The sequence below is a fragment of the Anolis carolinensis genome, unplaced genomic scaffold (assembly GCF_035594765.1).
Source record: "Anolis carolinensis isolate JA03-04 unplaced genomic scaffold, rAnoCar3.1.pri scaffold_15, whole genome shotgun sequence".
Taxonomy (NCBI): domain Eukaryota; kingdom Metazoa; phylum Chordata; class Lepidosauria; order Squamata; family Dactyloidae; genus Anolis; species Anolis carolinensis.
Genome location: NW_026943826.1, coordinates 1,923,257 through 1,950,048, shown reverse-complemented (window position 1 = coordinate 1,950,048; position 26,792 = coordinate 1,923,257). Strand labels below are relative to the sequence as shown.

Genomic DNA, 26,792 nt, shown 5'->3' with positions numbered 1-26,792 from the left:
CTATCTATCTATCTATCTATCCATCCATCCAATATTCTATCTATCTATCTATCTATCTATCTATCTATCTATCTATCTATCTATCTATCCATCCATCCATCCATCCATCCATCCAATATTCATTCTATCTATCCATCCATCCATCCAATAATCTATCTATCTATCTATCTATCTATCTATCTATCTATCTATCTATCTATCTATCCATCCATCCATCCATTATTCTATCTATCTATCTATCTATCTATCTATCTATCTATCTATCTATCCATCCATCCATCCATCCATCCAATATTCATTCTATCTATCCATCCATCCATCCATCCATCCATCCATCCATCCATCCATCCATCCATCCAATAATCTATCTATCTATCTATCTATCTATCTATCTATCTATCTATCTATCTATCTATCTATCCATCCATCCAATATTCATTCTATCTATCCATCCATCCATCCATCCATCCAATATTCTATCTATCTATCTATCTATCTATCTATCTATCTATCTATCTATCTATCTATCTATCCATCCATCCATCCATCCATCCATCCAATATTCATTCTATCTATCCATCCATCCATCCATCCATCCATCCAATAATCTATCAATCTATCAATCTATCTATCTATCTATCTATCTATCTATCTATCTATCTATCTATCTATCTATCTATCTATCTATCCATCCATCCAATATTCATTCTATCTATCCATCCATCCATCCATCCATCCAATAATCTATCTATCTATCTATCTATCTATCTATCTATCTATCTATCTATCTATCTATCTATCTATCTATCTATCCATCCATCCATCCATCCATCCATCCAATATTCTATCTATCTATCTATCTATCTATCTATCTATCTATCTATCTATCTATCTATCTATCTATCTATCTATCCATCCATCCATCCATCCATCCATCCATCCATCCAATATTCATTCTATCTATCCATCCATCCATCCATCCATCCATCCAATATTCTATCTATCTATCTATCTATCTATCTATCTATCTATCTATCTATCTATCTATCTATCTATCCATCCATCTATCCATCCATCCATCCATCCATCCATCCATCCAATATTCATTCTATCTATCCATCCATCCATCCATCCATCCATCCATCCATCCATCCATCCATCCATCCATCCATCCAATATTCTATCTATCTATCTATCTATCTATCTATCTATCTATCTATCTATCTATCTATCTATCTATCTATGACCCTTCCTATGGACTCACCGCAGCGCAGCCTGAGTTCCCAGCAGCTGTCTTCCTTGGAGATGGAGTCCGTCAGCAGGAGCATCTCATACTGGAGGCTGCTGGCCTACAAGGAGAGAAGGGGAGCATGAGGCTGGGGAAACCCCAGTCGATGACTTCAGAAATTCACCAATGTGTTTCCCAGCCCACAAGTGGTCCCAGGACGATATGCAAAAAAGCACCAATGACTGCAACACAAAGATAGTTACCAGGTCGGGGTTGGCCCAGTGTCCCTTCAAGGCGGCCGACACCTTGCTGATGATAAGGTCGTTCATCTGCTGGGTGGCTTCCAGGTTGTCTCTGGTTTCCAGGCACAAATTAAAAGAAGAAACGCAGCGTTAAAAGCTTCCTGCCGGGCCCATTTCAGTGTCTGGCTCGTGAAATATTTAAAAGCTCCATCTTAGCCAGCACTTCGCGGAATTGTAGGACACAGCAGTATAAAGACTGCGGCCTCAGATGTTCCTCTCTTTTTAGAGCATATTGACATAGGTAGTTATGTACACCCCAAGACTTAGGAAGAGGAAGGAAGGAAGGAAGGAAGGAAGGAAGGAAGGAAGGAAGGAAGGAAGGAAGGAAAAAAAGAAGAGGGAAGAAGGTATATAAGGGAAAGCAAAGAAAGAAAGAGAAAGGAAGGAAGGGGGAAGGTATATGAAGGAAAGCAAAGGAAGAAAGAGAAGGGAAGATGTTGTTGAAGGCTTTCATGGCCGGAATCACTGGGTTGCTATGAGTTTTTTGAGCTGCCTGGCCATGTCCCAGAAGCATTCCCTCCTGACATTTCGCCCACATCTATGGCAGGCACCCTCAGAGGTTGTGAGGTCTGTTGGAAACCAGGCAAGTGGGGTTTATATCTCCATGGGTGGGAGAAAGAAAGAACTCTTGTCTGTTGGCGGCCAGTGTGAAAGTTGCAATTTACCAACATGATTAGCATTGAATGGCTTTGCAGCTTCAAAGCCTGGCTGCTTGCTGTGTGAGGGAATCCTTTGTTGGGAGGTGATTAGTTGGCTCTAATTATTTCTTGTCTGGAATTCCCCTAAAATCAAGACAGTAAATAAAGAACAACACTCTGAAAACAGGGGAATTTCAGACAGAAATCAATCAGGGCCAGTTAACACCTCCCAACAAAGGATTTAGCCAGGCTTTGAAGCTACAGTAGAGTCTCACTTATCCAACACTCACTTATCCAACGTTCTGGATTATGCAACGCATTTTTGTAGTCAATGTTTTCAATTTATCATAATGTTTTGGTGCTAAATTCATAAATACAGTAATTACAACATAACATTACTGTGTATCGAACTACTTTTTCTGTCAAATTTGTTGTCTAACATGATGTTTTGGTGCTTAATTTGTAAAATCATAACCTAATTTGATGTTTAATAGGCTTTTCCTTAATGCCTCCTTATTATCCAACATATTCTCTTATCCAACGTTCTGCCGGCCCGTTTATGTTGGATAAGTGAGACTCTACTGTATAAGGCCATTCAACGAGAATCAAGGTGGCCAACTGTAACATTCCACTTGCCTCAAACAGACAAGAGTTATTTCTCTCACCCTGGACATCATTCCACAGATATAGCAACCCCACTGGCCTTGTTTCCAATAGACCTCATAACCTCCGAGGATGCCTGCCATAGATGTGGACAAAACGTCAGGAGGGAATGCTTCTGGAACATGGCCAGGCAGCCTAGAAAACTCACAGCAACCCAGAGGGAGAAGATGTATGAGGGAAATGGAGAACGGGAGGAAAGCGTCCCAACCAAGGCGCATCCTCGGGCGGTCTGCCCACCTGGTGAGGAGGCACATGAGCTGTCGGACCTCGTCGCGCATGGAGGCGGCCCCCCGGCGCAGGTTGTAGTCGAAGAGCTCCCGGATGAGCCCCTGGGAGACCAGGATGTGGCGGATGGGGCCGTTGGTGGCCAGGGCCCGGAGGAGGGTGATGCAGTGCTCGGTGACGGCGGAGGCGCAGCCGTAGCACTTGGTGGAGGAGGTGTGGCCGCAGCCCAGGACGGACAGGGCCCGGTACTGGCTGGCCGTGAAGGTGGGCTGCGCAGGCGCCGACGCCGACGAGGACGAGGACGACGAGGACGAGCGCGAGGACTTGCTGGCCGCCTCCCGCTGCTGCAGGTCGTACTCCAGAAGCTCCTTCCGAGACGCAAACACCTTCTGGAGGGGGAGACGGAGGCGGAAAGCGGGGTCAGACACTGCGCGGTGCAAGGACCCACCCAGTGGTGCCACTCAACAACAACAGCTGCAACTCAGCAACATTAAAATATGGCATCCCTAAACCTTCCTGGACACTCCTTACAGGCAGTCCCCTGAGTCACAAACGAGTCCTAATAATAATAATAATAATAGACAGAAGAAGGCCTGATCCTTGCAGCCCAGGAGCAAGACATCAGAACAAATGCAATTAAGGCCAAGATTGAAAAATCAGCTGATGACCCAAAATGCAGACTGTGCAAGGAAACCGACAAAACCATGGATCATATCCTCAGCTGCTGTAAGAAAATCGCACAGACAGACTACAAACAGAGGCACAACTATGTGGCCCAAATGATTCATTGGAACTTATGCCTCAAGTCCCACCTCCCAGCAGCAAAGAACTGGTGGGATCACAAACCTGCAAAAGTCTTGGAAAATGAGCACGCAAAGATACTGTGGGACTTCCGAATCCAGACTGACAAAGTTCTGGAACACAACACACCAGACATCACAGTTGTGGAAAAAAACAAGGTTTGGATCATTGATGTTGCCATCCCAGGTGACAGTCGCGTTGACGAAAAACAACAGGAAAAACTCAGCCGCTATCAGGACCTCAAGATTGAACTTCAAAGACTCTGGCAGAAACCAGTGCAGGTGGTCCCGGTGGTGATGGGCACACTGGGTGCCGTGCCAAAAGATCTCAGCCGGCATTTGGAAACAATAGACATTGACAAAATCACCATCTGCCAACTGCAAAAGGCCACCCTACTGGGATCTGCACACATCATCAGAAAATACATCACACAGTCCTAGACACTTGGGAAGGGTTCGACTTGTGGTTTTGCGAAACGAAATCCAGCATATCTATCTTGTTTGCTGTGCCATACAACGTCGTTGTGTTGATAATAATAATAATAATAATAATAATAATAATAATAATAATAATAATAATAATGTTAATAATAATAATAATAATGTAAATAATAATAATGGGAAGTGTTCGGCTTGTGGTTTTGTGAAACAAAATCCAGCATATCTATCTTGTTTGCTGTGTCATAAAACGTCGTTGTGTCGATAATAATAATAATAATAATAATAATAATAATAAAAATGTGGTCCCAGTGGTGATCAGCACATTGGGTGCCGTGCCAAAAGATCTCAGCCGGCATTTGGAAACAATAGACATTGACAAAATCACGATCTGCCAACTGCAAAAGGCCACCCTGCTGGGATCTGTGCGCATCATCCGAAAATACATCACACAGTCCTAGACACTTGGGAAGTGTTCGACTTGGGATTTTGTGATACGAAATCCAGCATATCTATCTTGTTTGCTGTGTCATACAATAATAATAATAATAATAATAATAATAATAATAATAATAATAATAATAACACATCACACAGTCCTAGACACTTGGGAAGTGTTCGACTTGGGATTTTGTGATACGAAATCCAGCATATCTATCTTGTTTGCTGTGTCATACAATAATAATAATAATAATAATAATAACACATCACACAGTCCTAGACACTTGGGAAGTGTTCGACTTGTGAGTTTGTGATACGAAATCCAGCATATCTATCTTGTTTGCTGTGTCATACAATAATAATAATAATAATAATAATAATAATAATAATAATAATAATACATCACACAGTCCTAGACACTTGGGAAGTGTTCGACTTGTGAGTTTGTGATACGAAATCCAGCATATCTATCTTGTTTGCTGTGTCATACAATAAAATAATAATAATAATAATAATAATAATAATAATAATAATAATAATAATAATAATAATAATACATCACACAGTCCTAGACACTTGGGAAGTGTTCGACTTGTGATTTTGTGATATAAATTCCAGCATATCTATCTTGTTTGCTGTGTCATAATAAAATAATAATGTTTATTATTCTTGATAGGATTCACAGTTTGTCTGGTTATGCTGGTTTGTGATGACAACTACTTTACAGTATATAATAAATGTTCATTTTGTTGTTCAACAATAAATGTGAGCTCTTCTTCATGGAAAAATAAGACATCCCCTGAAAATAAGACCTAGTGCATCTTTGGGAGCAAAAATTAATATAAGACCCTGTCTTATTTTCGGGGAAACAGGGAAGTTAAGATCGGGACTGAAACAACAGGACGTCTGCCCAGACATTCCAGAGTGGAGCAGGGAAAGCAGGGTTGCAGCATATTGAACTACTTTTTCTGCCAAATTTGTTGTCTAACATGATGTTTTGGTGCTTAATTTGTAAAATCATAACCTAATTTTATGTTTAATAGGCTTTTCCTTAATGCCTCCTTATTATCCAACATATTCGCTTATCCAACATTCTGCCGGCCCGTTTATGTTGGATAAGTGAGACTCTACTGTACTACCATTATTTCCATGTACAACTGGTATGTACATTTACCAATCCTGAATGCTCTGGTGTTTTGTTTGGCGGGGCACCGGGCATGCTTCCAAACAAAAACTTTGCTAGGTCTTACTTTCGGGGGAGGCCTTATATTTAGCAATTCAGCAAAACCTTTGCTAGGTCTTATTTTTTGGGGATGTCTTATTTTCAGGGAAACAGGGTAAATAGTTTTTGATTTATTAAATACAGTTCTATATTACAATTATATATTTTTGTTATTTAAACTATATATATTGTGAAATTATGTTTTTTTTCTTGAAGTGACACACTTAGAAGGCTAAGCTCCACCCACTTGTTCTCCTAGCAACCCACTCAGCCCAGGGGACAGGCAGAGTTAGGCCTCACTTAGGCCTCTTCCACACTGCCTATTATATATTTTTGTTATTTAAACTATATATATTGTGAAATTATGGGGTTTTTTTTCTCAAAGTGACACACCACCCAAGTCATGCTAGGTTTTTTGGTGAATTTTGACACACCAAGCGCAAAAGGTTGCCCATCATTGGCCTATAGAAAGGGGTGTCTCTGAACAGCGGAAGGGCCCAAAAGGGCGTCTGCCCAGAGGGTTGCCGTTCTCCCTGCGGTTACCTGGATGATCTTGGAGAGCTCGTCGAAGGAGTTCTTGCAGTCCCCGCAGTACTCCTGGGCCAGCTGGAGGATGTAGCGGTTGACGCTGGCCGAGGCCGAGCTGATCCCTCCGCCGGAGCCGGCGTCGTCCTGAAAGCACCGAGGAGGAAACTGAGGCAGAGGGGCCAAGGGCGGCGGCGGTGAGGCCCAGCAGGAGACAGCAACCCCCAAGGCCAGACGGGTTGCCACTCCCACCGTCCCCGGCGGAGGGGTTCAAGGGCGGGGCCCTGGCGGGGGGTCCCGTGCCTCACCTGCGGCTTCTCGGGCGCCGCCTCGTTCACCTTGCAGAGCAGGTTCTCCAGCTGCGGCCGGTGGCCCATGAGCTGGTGGTAGACGCGGTCGGCCTTGTCCAGGAGGGTGTTGATGTTGGTCACGGCCTGAAAAACAAAGACAGGCACCCTTATTTATTTGTTTATTTACAGCATTTGTATTCCGCCCTTCTTTCTCACCCCGAAGGGGACTCAGGGCGGATCACATGACACATATAGGCAAACATTCAATGCCTTTTAACATAGAACAAAGACAAACAAACATAGGCTCCGAGCGGGCCTCGAACTCATGACCTCCTGGTCAGAGGGATTCATTGCAGCTGGTTGCAGCTGGCTTGCTCTCCCGACTGCGCCACAGCCCGAGCCCAATTGGCCACCATGATTACCATTGAATGGCCTTGTAGCTTCAAAGCCTGGCTGCTTCCTGCCTGGGGGCATCCTTTGTTAGGAGGTGTTAGCTGGCCTTGATTGTTTCATGTCTGGAATGCCTCTAGTTTTTATTTATTTATTTACAGGATTTATATTCCGCCCTTCTTTCTCACCCCGAAGGGGACTCAGGGCGGATCACATGACACATATAGGCAAACATTCAATGCCTTTTAACATAGAACAAAGACAAGACAAACATAGGCTCCGAGCGGGCCTCGAACTCATGACCTCCTGGTCAGAGGGATTCACTGCAGCTGGTTGCAGCTGGCTTGCTCTCCCGCCTGCGCCACAGCCCGAGCCCAATTGGCCACCATGATTAGCATTGAATGGCCTTGTAGCTTCAAAGCCTGGCTGCTTCCTGCCTGGGGGCATCCTTTGTTAGGAGGTGTTAGCTGGCCTTGATTGTTTCATGTCTGGAATGCCTCTAGTTTTTATTTATTTATTTACAGCATTTATATTCCGCCCTTCTTTCTCACCCCGAAGGGGACTCAGGGCGGATCACATGACACATATAGGCAAACATTCAATGCCTTTTAACATAGAACAAAGACAAACAAACATAGGCTCCGAGCGGGCCTCGAACTCATGACCTCCTGGTCAGAGAGATTCATTGCAGTTAATTGCAGCTGGCTTGCTCTCCCGCCTGCGCCACCCTTCAGGTTGGGATTTCGCCGCCACACAAAAAAAATCCCAAGGAGGAAGGCACGACCTCTTTATGAACGACTTAGACGAAGGGTTAGAAGGCACGATCATCAAGTTTGCAGATGACACCAAACTGGGAGGGAGAGCCAACACTCCAGAAGACAGGAGCAGAATTCAAAACGATCTTGACAGACTCGAGAGATGATTGGCCGAAACTCACAAAATGAAGTTCAACAGGGACAAATGCAAGAGACTTCACTTCGGCAGAAAAAATGGAAATCAAAGAGACAGAATGGGGGACGATGCCTGGCTTGACAGCAGTGTGTGCGAAAAAGACCTTGGAGTCCTCGTGGGGAAGAAGTTAAACATGAGCCAACAATGTGATGCGGCTGCTAAAAAAGCCAATGGGATTCTGGCCTCATCAATAGGGGAATAGCGTCTAGATCCAGGGAAGTCCTGCTCCCCCTTATTCTATTCTGCCTTGGTCAGACCACACCTGGAATCACACTGTGTCCAATTTTGGGCACCGCAGTGGAAGGGAGATGTTGACAAGCTGGAAAGCGTCCAGAGGAGGGTGACTAAAATGATGAAGGGTCTGGAGAACAAGCCCTATGAGGAGCGGCTTAAAGAGCTGGGCATGTTTAGCCTGCAGAAGAGAAGGCTGAGAGGAGACATGATGAGAGCCATGTACAAATACGTGAAGGGAAGTCCTAGGGAAGAGGGAGCAAGTCTTGGAGACTAGGACGCAAGGGAACAAGGGCTTCAAACTACAGGAAAGGAAGGAGATTCCACCTGAACATCAGGAAGAACTTCCTCACTGTGAGAAGGGCTGTTCACCAGTGGAACTCTCTCCCCGGGGCCGTGGTGGAGGCTCCTTCTTTGCAGGCTTTTAAGCAGAGGCTGGATGGCCATCTGTCGGGGGTGCTTTGAATGCGATTTCCTGCTTCTTAGCAGGGGGTTGGACTAGATGGCCCATGTGGTCTCTTCCAACTCTACTATTCTATGATTCTATGATTCTATGATCCAAGGAGGAAGGCATGGCCTCGGAGAAACAAGGCCGGGAATGACCAAGCACATACAAAACCTCCCCGTAAGCAGGTGAGGAGAAGGACACTATTTGTTGTCGAAGGGAGAAACTAAGCAAGGAAGGTTTATATGTATCTGTGGAAAGTCCAGGGCGAGAGAAGAACTCTTGTCAGTCAGAGGCCAGTGTGAATGTTGTAGTTAATCAGGGTTGTTGTATGTTTTCCGGGCTGTATGGCCATGTTCTAGAAGTATTCTCTCCTGATGTTTCGCCCACATCTATGGCAGGCATCCTCAGAGGTGGTGAAGTATATGGAGAAACTAAGCAAGGAAGGTTTATATATATCTACTAGCTGTGCCCGGCCACGCGTTGCTGTGGCGAAGTCTGGTGGTCTGGGAAATAAAGTCTTGAGGAATTGGTGGTAGTGAAGGTCAAGGGTCAAGGTTTTCCCCAGACATTAAGTCCAGTCGTGTCTTACTCTGGAGGTTGGTGCTCATCTCCATTTCTAAGCCGAAGAGCCGGCGTTGTCCGTAGACTCCTCCAAGGTCACGTGGGATGACTGCATGGAACGGCGTTACCCTCCCGCCGGAGCAGTACCTATTGATGCACTCACATTTGCATGTTTTTGAACTTCTGGGTTGGCAGAAGCTGGAGCTAACAGTGGGGGCTCTCTCCGCTCCCCCAATTCAAACCTGTGGTTCAGCAGCTCAGCGCTTTAACACGCTGCGCCATCAGGGGATATTATTTCCTAAAGGTTGTGAATATACAATATTTCTGATTGCTTTTTTTTGTCTGTTGGAGGCAAGTATGAATGCTGCAATTAGGAAAAATGATTAGGATGTAATGGCCTTGCAGCTTTAAAGCCTGGCTGTTTCCTCCCTGAGTGAATTTTTTGTTGGGAGGTGTTAGCTGGCCCTGATTGTTTCCTGTCTGGAATTCCCTTGTTTTCAGAGTGGTGTTGTTTGCGATATTTTATGTGCTTCTACTGTCTGTGGTCCTCAGAAAACAGAGGATTTGCCAGACTTTGATGATGGGAATACTTTGTTGGGAGGTGTTAGCTGGCCCTGATTGTTTCCTGTGTGGAATTCCCCTGTTTATTTACTGTCCTGGTTTTAGAGATTATATTGTTCTGCATTATTCTATCCCAGTAATTATTTCACATTAAAGTAGAATCTCGCTTATCCAACATTCGCTTATACAATGTTCTGGATTATCCAACGCAGTCTGCCTTTTCATAATCAATGTTTTTGTAGTCAGTGTTTTAAATTCATTGTGATATTTTAGTGGTAAATTTGTAAATACAGTACAGTAGAATCTCACTTATCCAACATAAACGGGCCAGCAGAACGTTGGATAAGTGAATATATTGGATAATAAGGAGGGATTAAGGATAAGCCTATTAAATATGAAATTAAGTTATGATTTTACAAATTAAGCACCAAAACATCATGTTAGACAACAAATTTGGCAGAAAAAGTAGGTCCATACACATGCTATGTAGTAATTACTGTATTTATGAATTTAGCACCAAAATATCACGATATATTGAAAGCATTGACTACAAAAATGCGTTGGATAATCCAGAACGTTGGATAAGCGAGACTCTACTGTAATTACAACATAGCATTACTGTGCATGGAACTACTTTTTCTGTCAAATTTGTTGTATAATATGATGTTTTGGTGCTTAATTTGTATAACGATTACCTAATTTGATGTTTAATCGGCTTTTCCTGAATCCCTTCTTATTATCCAACATATTCACTTATCCTCCCGGCCTGTTTATGTTGGATAAGTGAGAGTCTACTGTATATTTCTAATCTTATATTATCTGCCTAGAATTGGATTATATGAGGCTCCTTCTTCACAGCTGTATAAAATGCACACTGAAGTGGATTATATGGAAGTGTGGAGTCAAGATACTCCAGTGCAAAGCAGATAATATAAGATTATAAATGGGTTATATAGCTGTGTGGAAGGGCCTTGAGTCTACACTGCCATATAATCCAGTGCAAATTAGATAATCTGTGGAAGAAGCCTCAGTGAGGCCTAAATCTGCCTGTCCCCTAACTGAAACCTGGCTGTCCCTTGGTTACTAGGCAACCAAGTGGGCAGAGATTAGCCCTCTAAACTGGCAGCAATTGGATAAAAACAATTATTGCTCTCCCTCTAATTAGGACTTTATTTTTCTTTTCTTTTTGTTGTATCAACCTTGAGGCGTGGATGATGGGTTGTGTTGTCAAATTTTGAGGTTGGGGGGCCTGTACTTTTGTTGTTTTGTGAATCGCCGTGATGCCATCACTCTTTTATATATATAGATGGCAAGTCCAGGGTGTGGGAAGAGTTTTTTGTCAGTTGGAAGCCAGCGTTAATGTTGCAGTTAATCACCTTAATTAGTATTGGAAAGGTTCGTCTCTTGCCTGGGGGGCATCCTTTGTTCAGAGTCATTAGCTGTCCCTAGGGCTCCTCTCCCCTCAGAGTGTTGCTTTCGTGTTGCCATTCCACTGCTCCCTGCTCCACCGGCCGAGAGTGAGGTCAAAGATCTCCTAAAGGCCTAACTGGGCCGGGCTGTGGCTCAGCTGGTTAGTAGCCAGCTGCAATAAATCACTACTGAGTTCGAAACCAGCCTGGGTCGGAGTGAGCGCCCAACCATTAATAGTCTAGCTCACTGTTGATCTATACAGCTCAAAAGACAGTTGCATCTGTCAAGTAGAAAATTTAGGTACCACTTTATGTAGGGAGGCTAATTTAACTAATTTACGACACCATAAAACCTTCCAGCAGTGTGCGGACAAATGAGGAAGTACTCCAACAAGGACTCAGTGTCACAAGTGGATAGTGAAGCGGCAGCTCCCCCTGTGACCGGAATCGAGCAGACCCTCATGAAGCCAGAAGCTGGAAAATGTTAAATTGCCTCTGTGTCTGTCTATATATGTCATATGTCTAATGCAGGAGTCTCCAAACTAAGGCCCGGGGGCCAGATGCGGCCCATCGAAGCCATTTATCCGGCCCCCACGGCACAAAAGCAGAAGGGGGTTGGGCTAAATGACCCAAGGGTTCTCCTCTTCTCTATTATTATTATAATAATTATTATTATTAACATTGAGGCTGGGAGGCCATCTGTCAGGGGTGCTTTGCTTGTGCTTTTGGTGAACAAAGGCAGAAGGGGGTTGGACTAAATGGCCCAAGGGGTCTCTTCCAACTTTCTTTATTACTGTTGTTGTTATTATTATTATTATTATTACTATTATTATTATTATTATTAATATTGAGGCGGGGGGGCATCTGTCAGGAGTGCTTTGCTTGTGCTTTTGGTGCACAAAGGCAGAAGGGGGTTGGACTAAATGGCCCAAGGGGTCTCTTCCAACTTTCTTTATTACTGTTGTTGTTATTATTATTATTATTATTACTATTATTATTATTATTAATATTGAGGCGGGGGGGGCATCTGTCAGGAGTGCTTTGCTTGTGCTTTTGGTGCACAAAGGCAGAAGGGGGTTGGACTCAATGGCCCAAAGGGTCTCTCCCAACCCTCTTTATTATTATTATTATTATTATTATTATTATTATTATTAACACAACAACATTGTATGACACAGCAAACAAGATAGATATGCTGGATTTTGTATCACAAAATCACAAGTCGAACACTTCCCAAGTGTTTAGGACTGTGTGATGTATTTTCAGATGATGCGCGCAGATCCCAGTAGGGTGGTCTTTTGCAGTTGGCAGATTGTAATTTTGTCAATGTCTGTTGTTTCCAAATCCCGGCTGAGATCTTTTGGCACGGCACCCAATGTGCAGAACACCACCAGGACCACCTGTACTGGTGGTGGTTGTTGTTGTTGTTGTTGTTGTTGTTGTTGTTGTTGTTGTTGTTATTATTATTATTATTATTATTATTATTATTATTATTATTATTATTATTATTGCTTGGTGGCCAACTATAGTCCGGCCCTCCAATGGTCCAAAGGATTGTGAACTGGCCCCCTGTTTACAAAGTTTGGGGACCCCTGGTCTAATGGCATCGAATGTTGGCCATGTATATGTGCATTGTGATCCGCCCTGAGAACGGAGGGCGGAATATAAATACTGTAAATAAATAAATAACCAGAAGTCCCAGAACTAGACGCTCTGTGCCGGAATTCTGTTGTTTTGGTCTATAGTGTCAACACAACAGCAAATGTTTTATCCTCGGCTATTGCACCTGGCCGTGCAGGATCCGAGGATGAAACATCTTTCTTGGTATGCAGCCCCATATTTATCTGTATGCAGCCGCATGTCATTGAAAATCTATGTTCATTTTATCAATATTTGTATGTATGTATTTTTATCCTTTACAATTTTATCTTTTAAATTGCCTAGAGCAGGGGTCCCCAAACTTTTTAAACAGGGGGCCAGTCCACGGTCCCTCAGACCGTTGGAGGGCCGGACTAGAGTTTAAAAAAAAAACTATGAACAAATTCCTATGCACTCTGCACATGCCTCATTTTGAAGTAAAAAAACAAACAAAATGGGAAGAAATACAGCCTTGATGATGATGATGATGATAATAATAATAATAATAATAATAACAACAACAACAAAGAGGGTTGGAAGAGAGCCCCTGGGCCACTGAGTCCAGCTCCCTTCTGCCTTTGTGCACCCAAAGCACAAGCAAAGCATCCCTGACAGATGGCCACCCAGCCTCAATGTTAATAATAATAATAATAATAATAATAATAATAATAATAATAATAATAATAAGGGTTGTAAGAGAAGAAGAGACCCCTTCTGCCCTTGAGCCGTGGGGGCCGGATAAATGGCTTCGATTGGCCGCATCCGGCCCCCGGGCCTTAGTTTGGGGACCCCTGGCCTAGAGCATCTTGGATGGAGGGCGATTAATAAGTAATTAAATGATGATGATGATGATGATGATGATGATGATGATGATGAAAATGGCTATGCGTCAGTGCTGACACGCGTGTCATTAGGTTTGTCCTAATTGGTTCTATCATAAAAACATGGAAAACGTGTATTAAACTTCCAAAACTTTGTTTTCGCAGGGCATCTTGCAGTATGTTTCGCTCTAGTTTTTCGATGAATATTTCAGCGAGTCTCGACCCACTCAACCTAGTTTGAGGCAGCCACAAAAATGAAGTTTCTGGAGGGGAACGACAACTTTCAAGGTGAGGACCGCACCATTAAACAGCAATAACACTTTCAAACCTGGAACAGAACACTTCTCAAATTGTGTGACATAGTGTTATTACACTATCGGAAATGCTACAGAGGAGCGAGGCAATCCCAAGGCCTCCCCTCGTTCTGACCTTCTTGCGGTCCTCCTCGTTCTCAATGGGGTCCACGGCGCAGCAGGGCTTGGCGTAGAGCATGAAGTCAAAGCGGGCGTATTTGCAGAAGCCACACGCGTTGCAGAGGAAGGGGTCCTTCTCATCGTAATTGATCGACCTGGGAAGCAAGGAACAAGCAAGACGGCTGAGCTCTTGGAAGATCTTCAAGAAAGATTGAGATATCCGTGTGTTTACTTTTGCAAAGCCTGCAGGCTATTGCTTGCAATATGTGATCTCTTTCTCTCTTCTCCTCCCTTATCAATGTGTTTACTTTTGCAAAGCCTCCCTGCAGGCTATTGCTTGCAATATGTGATCTATTTCTCTCTTCTCCTCCCTTATCAGTGTGTTTACTTTTCCAAAGCCTGCAGGCTATTGCTTGCAATGTATGATCTATTTCTCTCTTCTCCTCCCTTATCAGTGTGCTTACTTTTGCAAAGCCTGCAGGCTATTGCTTGCAATATGTGATCTCTTTCTCTCTTCTCCTCCCTTATCAGTGTGTTTTCTTTTGCAAAGCCTGCAGGCTATTGCTTGCAATATGTGATCTCTTTCTCTCTTCTCCTCCCTTATCAGTGTGTTTTCTTTTGCAAAGCCTGCAAGCTATTGCTTGCAATATGTGATCTATTTCTCTTTTCTCCTCCCTTATCAGTGTGTTTACTTTTGCAAAGCCTGCAGGCTATTGCTTGCAATATGTGATCTATTTCTCTCTTCTCCTCCCTTATCAGTGTGTTTTCATTTGCAAAGCCTCCCTTGCTCTTAATCAGGGGAATGTTTTGATAAGAGAAAGACACCCCTGCAAGTCAGGAAGAAGAAAAACGTATATTCATTAACCTTATGAAAGCATTTTCCCCTGAAATATTTGTTAAACTCTCCTACAGATATATAGGTATTAAGCCTTTGCAAGCTTTTGCCATCTCTATGTGCCTTTATATATGTATCTATCTATATAAATTAATTTTATATATGAATTTCCCCTCATATGTTTGCAAGTCTTTGCAAATCCTTTATACATATAGATCCATGTACCTGTGTATCTGTAGCCATACATATAAGTTATTTTTATATATGAATTTACCCTCATATATTTGCAAGTCTCTGCAAATATCTATATAAAGAGAGCTGTCTGGATAGATATGAATATATTCTTACCTACTTATATATAGGGCTTGCAAATATTACAAGGGGGGGGGAATGAAGACACAAATATATATAGACCTGTCTAGATAGATATGAATATATATATATATATGGCTTGCAAATATTGTAGGGGAAATGCACACACACACAGAGGGATTTGCAAACGTTTCGGGGGGAAATACAGAAGTGAAATTAGTATCTATAATTATAGATCTATATTTAGCTCTGTATTGTTTATATAAGCATTGAATGTTTGCCTGTTACTATGTTGGAAGCCGGCCTGAGTCCCCATGGGGAGATAGGGTGGGATCCAAATGAAGTTTTTATTGTTGTTGTTGTTGTTGTTATTACTATTATTATTATTATTATTATTATTATGTTGTTGTTGTTGTTGTTGTTGTTATCATATTGTTTTTGTTGCCCCTACAAACACCAGGCTTTATGCACTAAGACGTCTACGTTTCTGTGTGTGTGTTCAGGGTCCCACCTGCACTTGTGGCACTGGTAAACGTTCTCCCCGCAGTTCCCGCAAACCCCGGGGTTGGCAGGGACGGAGGCGCTGCACCGGGGGCACTGCAGGGTCTCGGTCGAGGCCTGGTAGTTCTCGTAGAAATCGGCAAACTCGATCATCAGGTTGGAAGCCACGATGGGCAGCGGCAGGTCGATCTTCACCTCCGTCTGCCCCGGGGTCAGCTGGACCTTCTTGGCCTTGTGCCACCGGGCTGGCCTGTGAACAAAGGAATCAGGGAAAGAAAGGGAAACATCAGCTCATAATATAAACGCTGATTCCTGTTACCAGGTGAGTGTGCAGCGGAATCAGCAGAGTCCAGTTAACACCATGTGCAAAAGACTCAGACCAGGCAGAGGAATTGAAAGAACAAAAGGAAACTTTACTGTTGCGTTGAAGTCAAATAAACAGTTCAGCAATCTTACAATGTCCTTGTAGTTGCATAGGATCAATAACTAATCAATCAGCATTCAAAATATATACAGCATAGCATATTAATCAGCTACTTGACCGTAGCCAGAGAGCCTGTCTTGTTTCTGTGCTCTCCTTCCAAGCTCAAATTCCAACTGACAAACCAACTGACAAACCAAGCCATCTGCCATCAAACCGATACATTGTTTTAGGCGTGGCTTTGCCTCTGCAAAGCTGAGCTCTTTTACAGAGATTTCCTGCAAACATCTTTGCAAGGATTTCTTTACACACACACATATAGCAATTTGGCGCAATAATTCCCTCGGAAGGAAATCTTTAAACAGGAGGAACGGAGCCTTTCAAGGTCCAAGGCCATTCCATACTCATCACTCTCTCATCTCAGGACAAAAAAGAAACAAAAGGAATTCCATCCATGAAACAATCAGGGCCATCTAACACCTCCCAATAAAGGATTCCCCCCCCCCTCAGACAGGGAAGCAGCCAGGCTTTGAAGCTGCAAGATCATTCCGTGTTCATCACTCTCTCATCTCAGGAAAGTAAATAAAGATCAACACTCGAAAAACACAGGAATTCCATCCAGGAAACAATCAGGACCACCTAACACCTCCCAACAAAGCATTCCCCCATTCTAAGACACGGAAACTCCCAGGTTTTGAAGCTACAAGGCCATTCCGTACTCTCGGGCCAATTTGCAATATATTAATATATATAATAATATAATACATTGTATATACATATAATACTACTAATCTATATATATAAAAGAGTGATGGCATCACGGCGACCCACAAAACAACAAAACTACAGGCCCCCCAACCTCGAAATTTGACAACACAACCCATCATCCACGGCTCTAGGTTGATACAACAAAAAGAAAAGAAAAATAAAGTCCTAATTAGAGAGAGAGGAATAATTGCTTTTATCCAATTGCTGCCAGTTAGAAGGCTAAGCTCCTCCAACTTGGTCTCCTAGCAACCCAAAAAATAATAATAAAAAACACTAAAAAATTAATACAATAAAATACTATAATAACAGAAAATAACTAAAAATAATACAAGAAAATAATAAAATATAATAAATAAAAATATAACTTAAAATAAAATTAATAAAAAAATACAAATAACGTCAAATAAAAATTACACAACAATTTTTAACCAATACCACCACCACTTTGCCACAGCAACGCGTGGCCGGGCACAGCTAGTAATATTATAATACACTACAATATAGTACTAAAAATAATACAATATAATAATTATATATATATATATATATATATATATATATATATATATATATATATATATAAAACTACTAATATTATGAAATAGTGGTATACTATTACATATTATAGCGTAATATTCTATAATATTTCTTTAATATAATAAATGAAGAAATAATGGATATAGACAGATAGATATATACACACATATTGTTATATTGTATTAGTATTATACACTATTAATTATTCATTTATTATTATCTTCAACCAACATAAAAATTGAACAACATAACAGACTTCAACAACTACTACTAATTGTGAATATAAAAGAGGGAGAGGGTCACAACAAAAATAAAACCTAATGTAGACTGACCAACACCACTACAAAATGTCACAGCAACGCGTGGCCGGGCCCAGCTAGTATTTATCTAGAACACTAAATTCTTCATCTATATCTATAAGAATGTAATGTGCATAATTAGGACTGAGTTAGCAACAAAACCACTGGGCCAAATCACATCAAATTTGGCCACAAAATTCATCACTTTCCAAGGAGTGACCATCAAAAGAAAAATAGAAAACAGAAACAAGGCCAGAAAAATCCCCAAAATTAAAAAAACCATTATGCGCATGCGCAAGATGAAAACGGCCAGGCTTTGAGGCTGCAAGGCTATTCACTGCTATTCCACCTGGCCAATAAAGGATTCCCATATGCCACAGCAATGCGTGGCCGGGTAAAACTAGTATATGTATATATATATATGTGTGTGTGTGTGTGTGTGTGTGTGTGGTTGTTGCTTGATGTCTCTCTGATTCTGCCCCCCTTTGGAATGTCACATCCTGAGCCCTTACTTGATGATGATGATGATGATGATGATGATGATGATGATGATCATCATCATCATCATCATCATCATCATCATCATCATCTCCTATAATGCCTCAATTTGGATGTCATAACACAGACCTCCCAGGCCAGGCCCCTTTCATTATCGTCATCATCAGGAATCCCCTTGGGGAGATAGGGCAGGATATAAATAAATTATCATCATCATCATCATCATCATCATCATCATCATCATCATCATCATCATCATCATTTCTTCTGCCTTTTCAACTCAGAGCTCCCAGGCTGGGCCCCTGCCTTGTCTATTATATTTATTATAATAATTAATTATCATCATCATCTCCTTAGGCCAAGCTCCTTACTTGTCCATTATTATTATTATTATTATTATTATTATTATTATTATTATTATTATTATTATTATTATTGTATGACACAGCAAACAAGATAGATATGCTGGACTTCGTTTCACAAAATCACAAGTCGGACACTTCCCAAGTGTCTAGGACTGTGTGATGTATTATTATTGTTATTATTATTATTATTTTATGAACACAGCAAACAAGATAGATATGCTGGACTTTGTTTCACAAAATCACAAGTCGGACACTTCCCAAGTGTCTAGGACTGTGTGATGTATAATTATTATTATTATTATTATTATTATTATTATTATTATTATTATTATTATTTTATGAACACAGCAAACAAAGTAGATATGCTGGATTTCGTTTCACAAAATCACAAGTCGAACACTTCCCAAGTGTCTAGGACTGTGTGATGTATCATTATCATTATTATTATTATTATTATTATTATTATTGTATGACACAGCAAACAAGATAGATATGCTGGATTTCGTATCACAAAACCACAAGTCGAACACTTCCCAAGTGTCTAGGACTGTGTGATGTATTTTCGGATGATGCATGCAGATCCCAGCAGGGTGGCCTTTTGCAGCTGGCAGATCGTAATTTTGTCAATGTCTATTGTTTCCAAATGCCGGCTGGGATCTTTTGGCATGGCACCCAATGTGCCGATCACCACATTACAAGTAATGTACATTATTATTATTATTATTATTATTATTATTGCTCCATGTTTCTCTCCTATTATACCTCCCCTTGGGATGTCACAACACACAGATCTTCCAGGCTGGGACCCTTCCATCATCATCATCATCATCATCATCATCACCACCACCACCACCACCACCACCACCACCACCACCACCACCACCACCACCATCATCATCATAATCTCTTCTGCCTCCATTTGGGATGTCACAACGTGGAGCTCCAAGGCCAGACCCCTTTCTTGTCTATTATTATTATTATTATTATTATTATTATTATTATTATTATTATTATTATTGCTCCATGTTTCTCTCCTATTATACCTCCCCTTGGGATGTCACAACACACAGATCTTCCAGGCTGGGACCCTTCCATCATCATCATCATCATCATCATCATCATCATCATCATCACCACCACCACCACCACCACCACCACCACCACCACCACCATCATCATAATCTCTTCTGCCTCCATTTGGGATGTCACAACGTGGAGCTCCAAGGCCAGACCCCTTTCTTGTCTATTATTATTATTATTATTATTATTATTATTATTATTATTATTATTATTATTGCTCCATGTTTCTCTCCTATTATACCTCCCCTTGGGATGTCACAACACACAGATCTTCCAGGCTGGGACCCTTCCATCATCATCATCATCATCATCATCATCATCATCATCATCATCATCACCACCACCACCACCACCACCACCTCTTCTGCCTCCATTTGGGATGTCACAACATGTAGCTCCAAGGACAGACCCCTTACTTGTCTATTATTATTATTATTATTATTATTATTATTATTATTATTATTATTATTATTATTACTTGTTCTTGAGTTCCACGATGGCCTGCACCGTCCGGTTGTTGTAGTAGAGGTTGATGGTTCGGACCATCTTGGTGCGCTTGAGGTCCCCGACCTTGACGGTGACCTTGCTGATGGTGTGGCTGCCGATGAGCTTGACCACCTGCTGGGTGGTGGTGTAGCGGGTGTCCACCTTGATGGAGGAGAGCTTGATGTACTGCGGGAGAAGAGAATTGGGAAGGGGAGATAAGGGAAACGGCTCATGAGCAGCTCAGGACTGGATTGCAACTACAGACCTTCCACTTCTGATAATCTAGAACGTTGGATAAACGAGTGTTGGATAAGTGAGACTCTACTGTACATATAATATTCATAATATTATATTGTAATATGATATGATACTAATAATACAATATAATAATATTAATTATATATTATTTTTACATGTAATATTACAATATATTGATACAGTACAATATAGCAATTTATTACCAGTATTGTACTATGTTAATAATATATTATTGTATGTAAATTTAATTTGTAAGCCGCTCTGAGTCGCCTTCGGGGTGAGAAGGGCGGCATATAAATGTAGCAAATAAAATAAAATAAATAAATCATCATCATTTAATTACTTATTAATTGCCCTCCATCCAAGATGCTCTAGGCGATTTACAAGCTAATGCTGTGCATTAGCCAGAAAGGCAAACTCTATGGATTGAAATGCAGGTGACCCATATGTGCGCATTTCACAGAGACCACGAAGAAGAAAAAAAATGTTTCCTCCAGACATGTGGACACTGTGACAGGGTGACAATTTTTGTACGTGACACCCTTTGTCCCGGGCATAATAAGCAAGACAAAGTCTAATCAATGAAAGAGGGATCAGGACCAGGAGCATGCTGGAATCGGGCTGGTTCATTGGGCTGATGGAAATTGCTGCCGCACAGAACCTGGCGACACTATAGGTTATTGCAGAACAGGAGTCTGAGAGCAGCAGAGAGGTGTAGTATCTTTCAGTGCGGCCTTGGATGATTTGGGGAGTCATCGTTTCCTGGCAAACACTACCGGAGTAGGGACGAGAACAACCCACGCTGACATATTAATTATGGCCATTTCCCATATAGGTGACAAACAGAAAGGTCTAAAGGAGGACTCACGCAGAACGGCACTTCGGGGTTGTTGCAGACGAGACACGGATCACTTTCCAGGTAGTAGCCATCGAATTCCACCAGACCGGAAAGAGTGCTGGGATGGAGATAAAAGACCAAATTTACACTAGTTTTGTTCTTCCATTCACCTCGTCGTGTATTGACCTGTATTGATCTGTATGTGTGTATGTGGTTGGATGCCCACTTCCACAGAGCTATAAGCCACAGTGTTGAGGAGTCACCAAAGCACTTCCTCCAACGACATTTCAGGTTATAGTGAGCGCCATGAACATGTCAATGTCCTCCCCTAACACTATGGCCCACCACACAAGGAATGCTTTCATTCGGGGACCATCTCGTCCTAGATTTTACATGTTTCCTCCACCACAGACATCCCAGTGTTCCTTACTCTCTCTATTGGTGTGGAATTTGCATGACTCCGCCCACTGCCTCTCCCTTAACCCTTTCCTTCTCTTTTCAACTCTGTCTGCACAACAAACAGAGCAGAACTGAGCAAAAACTAAACATACTGGAAGAGTTTTGGGGACTGACGCCACATGATGGAAGTTGTAGTTCACCTGCAACCCAGCCAACGACAGATCTGGACCACACTTGGTACACAGAACCAAAATGGCCAACTTTGAATACTGGCAGGTTTGGGTAGGACTGACCCGCGATTCTGGGAATTGTAGTTCACCCACTCTAAACTGAGAATACCTAACATTCAAAGACAAACAGGGCCTTTCCCAAATGACCCGGGCACCGCCGGGTCCCCAAGCTAGTAGTATATAAACAATTTATTTCTTTATTTACTACATTTATATCCTGAAGGGGACTCAGAGCGGCTTACAAATCAAATGAACATACAATATATTATTAGAATAGTACAATATAAGCATTAAATTACTACATTGTACTATACGGTAATATTATTAGTAATATTACATTTAATATATAATTAGTATTATTTTATTGTATTATTAGTAGTATAATATTGTACTCCATTATAATATTATAATCAATATTATATGTATATACAATATCTATATATATAAAAGAGTGATGGAATCCTGGCACCGAGCAAAACAACAAAACTAAACAGCCCCCAACCTTGAAATTTCACAACACAATCCATCATCCACGCCTCTAGGTTGATACAACAAAAAGAAAAGAAAAATAAAGTCCTAATTAGAGGGAGAGCAATAATTGTTTTTTATCCAATTGCTGCCAGTTTAGAGGGCTAATCTTTGCCCACTTGGTCTTCTAGCAACCAACCCAGCCAAGGGACAGCCAGGGTTCAGTTAGGGGACAGGCAGATTTAGGCCTCACTTAGGCCTCTTCCACAGATTATCTAATTTGCACTGGATTATATGGCAGTGTAGACTCAAGGCCCTTCCACCATACTTCACCACAGCAACGCGTGGCCGGGCACAGCTAGTATTATATACAATAATTTCCTTTGGCTTGGATTGGATCTGTGATGCCCAGTGATCATTGACGGAATTGTTTTAATTATTGCCAAGATTGGTTTGAAAGGGTCCTGAGAGGGAGGGACACTCACTTGTAAATGTTGGAGTTGGGATGGTTGGTGAGGATGTGGTTCTGCATCCGGAGGATCTCCACGGCCTTCTGGGAATATTCCTTCAGCTGAAAAGAAAACCATACATGGGTCACGCATGCCTGAGAAAGGCAGTCAATAAAAGCAATGTAATCCTACACTTGATCTTAGCCAAAAGGGCGAGAAGTAATCCAATAGTAAAAGCAATATGCAGAATATAAATCCAAGTCTCTGATATAAAACTTAATCCTGAAAGCAGAGTACCGTGAGATTAAAGTCCAAAACATAGTGTTCAAGCATGAACATAAGCAGGAATCAAGGCAGGAGATGTGCGTCCAAGAATCAACGTTGCTACATCTGAAATCTCTCTCTGTTTCTCCTGTATTTACCCGTGTTTACAAGCCAGAAAGGCATTTCTCTGCCCTTGAATTCCCATGTGTTTGCACCTATTCTAAGGGAGCGTCTGGGGTGAACCTTTAATCTTAACCCTGAATCTCTTTCTAAGAACGACTCCTCTGAGTCACTGCCTGAAACAACTGGAACTTGTTGATGTTCTAACTACTGGGGAAAAAAAGGTCAAGGTAAAGGTATCCCTTGACGTTAAGTCCAGTCGTGATCGACTCTGGGGGTTGGTGCTCATCTCCATTTCTAAGCCGAAGAGCTGGCGTTGTCCATAGACATCTCCAGGTCATGTGGCCGGCATGACTGCATGGGAAAGGTCCTGGGAAAGGTCACCCTTATCATTAGTTTCTATTTCACCGCTGGCTTGTGGCCTCACTGACAATTCCCCATTTCCAGCATCAGACAAATCAACATTTCCAGCATCAGACAAATCAACATTTCCAGCATCAGAGCCTTCGAAATCCCTCTCTTCAGCATTGCTTTGGTCAGCCTGCAAAACCCCAAATCCCCCTTCATCATGAGACTGAACCACAACAGAAGAGGCCATAAAGCACCCAGAGGTTTAGGCATCGTGTTATACTAGTGGGCTGAGAATATGGCCTGGCTCGTCCTCTCTTCAGCCGAAAGCAAAACCAGCGGCCCACAAAGCCCTGTGTCTTACCTTCTTCTCCGTCTGCTGTGTTTTCAGTGAGAAATAGCCCAGGAGGTCCACAAACTGGGCCGCCTTCCGCCCGTAAGCTGGCAACTCTGGCCAGATGGACCACATCAGGTCCAGCAGCAGCTCCTGCTGGGATTTGTTGGAGTTCCTATGCGGAATAAGGACAAATGGGAGCGGGTTAGTGAAGAGAGCGACATACACATATTTTGTGTCTTGGCTTCCAGGGCCGAGAGCGGATCCTGTAAAGACCTCGCTCTTTGGTGTCATCTTAGTCCCAACACAGGGAGGGAAGCCCCACCGACCTGTAGATGTGGAGGGCCAGGCAGTGGGCCTGCCACCGGACCGAGGAGGAGTTGGACTCCAGCAGGAAGCAGCGCAGGAACTGGATCAGGGTCTCCTTGTCGGCAAACTTGTTCAGCTGGCTCACCAGCGCCGTGCAGAGCTGGTCCTCCTGGCTGCCAGAAGCACCGTCTCCTGGAAGGGAAACCGAGTCACGCGCTGTTGTAGTTCAGCCCCTGATTGTGCCTGCTCCTCATGTCAATGAGGAAGTGGATCATGGGATTTCTGGGCCTGCGAGTCAGCAGGAGATTTTAAGTCCTGAATCTGAGCAGTCTGTGTCTCCAGCAGCGAGTGAAGACCGCACTCCAGAGAGGGGCCCAGATGTTGGTGACAAGTCTTTCTCTAGAGAAACAAGAGGCTGAAAGGAGTTCAAATACCAGGTGGAGGGGATAATGAACTGAGAGATAGGAGACTTAGCTTTTGTAAACTCCGGGCTGGCAGTGAAAACCACACTCCAGAGAGGGGCCCAGATGCTACTGACAAGTCTTTCTCCAGGGAATATAATAATAATAATAATAATAATAATAATAATAATAATAATAATAATAATAGTAGTCCTAGACACTTGGGAAGTGTCCAATGTGTGATCCAATACAACAGCCAGCAGAGTGTCTGCTGTGGACTCATCTTGTTGTGTTTCAAATAATAATAATAATAATTATTATTATTATTATCATGACGTGGATTGACTATAAAAAGGCCTTTTGACAGTCGCATTGACGAAAAAAAACAGGAAAAACTCAGCCGCTATCAGGACCTCAAGTTTGAACTTCAAAGACTCTGGCAGAAACCAGTGCAGGTGGTCCCGGTGGTGATGGGCACACTGGGTGCCGTGCCAAAAGATCTCAACCGGCATTTGGAAACAATAGACATTGACAAAATTACGATCTGCCAACTGCAAAAGGCCACCCTGCTGGGATCTGCAGCATCATCTGAAAATACATCACACAGTCCTAGACACTTGGGAAGTGTTCGACTTGTGGTTTTGTGAAACGAAATCCAGCATATCTATCTTGTTTGCTGTGTCATACAACGTCGTTGTGTTAATAATAATAATAATAATAATAATAATAGTCCTAGACACTTGGGAAGTGGCCAGTGTGTGATCCAATACAACAGCCAACAGAGTGTCTGCTGTGGACTCATCTTGTTGTGTTTCAAATAATAATAATAATAATAATAATAATAATAATAATAATAATAATAATAATAACTCCTCAAAGCACAGCAGACAAAAAACCAGTACAAGAAAACTGCACTACAAACTAGAGCTGACAGCTGGCACAACAAAACACTGCATGGAAAGTTCCTTGACAAAATTGAAGGAAAAGCTGATAAAGAGAAGACCTGGCTCTGGCTCACGAATGGGACCCTGAAGAAGGAGACAGAAGGCCTGATCCTTGCAGCCCAGGAGCAAGACATCAGGACAAAGGCAATTAATAATAATAATAATAATAATAATAATAATAATAATAATAATAATGGAAGACCTGGCTCTGGCTCACGAATGGGACCCTGAAGAAGGAGACAGAAGGCCTGATCCTTGCAGCCCAGGAGCAAGACATCAGGACAATGGCAATTAATAATAATAATAATAATAATAATAATAATAATAATAATGGAAGACCTGGCTCTGGCTCACGAATGGGACCCTGAAGAAGGAGACAGAAGGCCTGATCCTTGCAGCCCAGGAGCAAGACATCAGGACAAAGGCAATTAATAATAATAATAATAATAATAATAATAATAATAATAATAATAATAATAATGGAAGACCTGGCTCTGGCTCACGAATGGGACCCTGAAGAAGGAGACAGAAGGCCTGATCCTTGCAGCCCAGGAGCAAGACATCAGGACAAAGGCAATTAATAATAATAATAATAATAATAATAATAATAATAATAATAATAATAATAATGGAAGACCTGGCTCTGGCTCACGAATGGGACCCTGAAGAAGGAGACAGAAGGCCTGATCCTTGCAGCCCAGGAGCAAGACATCAGGACAATGGCAATTAATAATAATAATAATAATAATAATAATAGAAGTCCTGGCTCTGGCTCACGAATGGGACCCTGAAGAAGGAGACAGAAGGCCTGATCCTTGCAGCCCAGGAGCAAGACATCAGAACAAAGGCAATCAAGGCCAAGATCGAAAAATCAGCTGATGACCCAAAATGCAGACTCTGCAACTAAACCGACGAAACCATGGATCCTATCCTCAGCTGCTGTAAGAAAATCGCACAGACAGACTACAAACAGAGGCACAACTATGTGGCCCAAATGATTCATTGGAACTTATGCCTCAAGTACCACCTCCCAGCAGCAAAGAACTGCAAAAGTATTGGAAAATGAGCACGCAAAGATACTGTGGGACTTCTGAATCCAGACTGACAAAGTTCTGGAAAACAACACACCAGAC

The 26,792-nt window shown here is 42.2% G+C and overlaps 1 protein-coding gene across 5 annotated transcripts in view; it reads right to left on the bottom strand.

The window, feature by feature from the left end:
* Positions 1-26,792, bottom strand: part of ubr4 (ubiquitin protein ligase E3 component n-recognin 4) — a 258,399-nt gene that overhangs the window by 63,184 nt on the left and 168,423 nt on the right. For 3 of the 5 annotated variants that reach the window (XM_062965592.1, XM_062965588.1, XM_062965591.1), the window contains exons 70-81: positions 24,335-24,506; positions 24,036-24,180; positions 22,976-23,061; positions 21,424-21,511; positions 20,290-20,483; positions 15,854-16,093; positions 14,212-14,350; positions 6,791-6,916; positions 6,501-6,650; positions 3,069-3,445; positions 1,492-1,582; positions 1,265-1,349 (exon numbers count right to left, since the gene is read on the bottom strand). In XM_062965592.1, the coding sequence (XP_062821662.1) occupies positions 1,265-1,349; positions 1,492-1,582; positions 3,069-3,445; positions 6,501-6,650; positions 6,791-6,916; positions 14,212-14,350; positions 15,854-16,093; positions 20,290-20,483; positions 21,424-21,511; positions 22,976-23,061; positions 24,036-24,180; positions 24,335-24,506 (1,893 nt within the window). The remainder of the gene's footprint in view (positions 1-1,264; positions 1,350-1,491; positions 1,583-3,068; positions 3,446-6,500; positions 6,651-6,790; positions 6,917-14,211; positions 14,351-15,853; positions 16,094-20,289; positions 20,484-21,423; positions 21,512-22,975; positions 23,062-24,035; positions 24,181-24,334; positions 24,507-26,792) is intronic. The other 2 variants (XM_062965589.1, XM_062965590.1) reach the window with 1 other exon arrangement.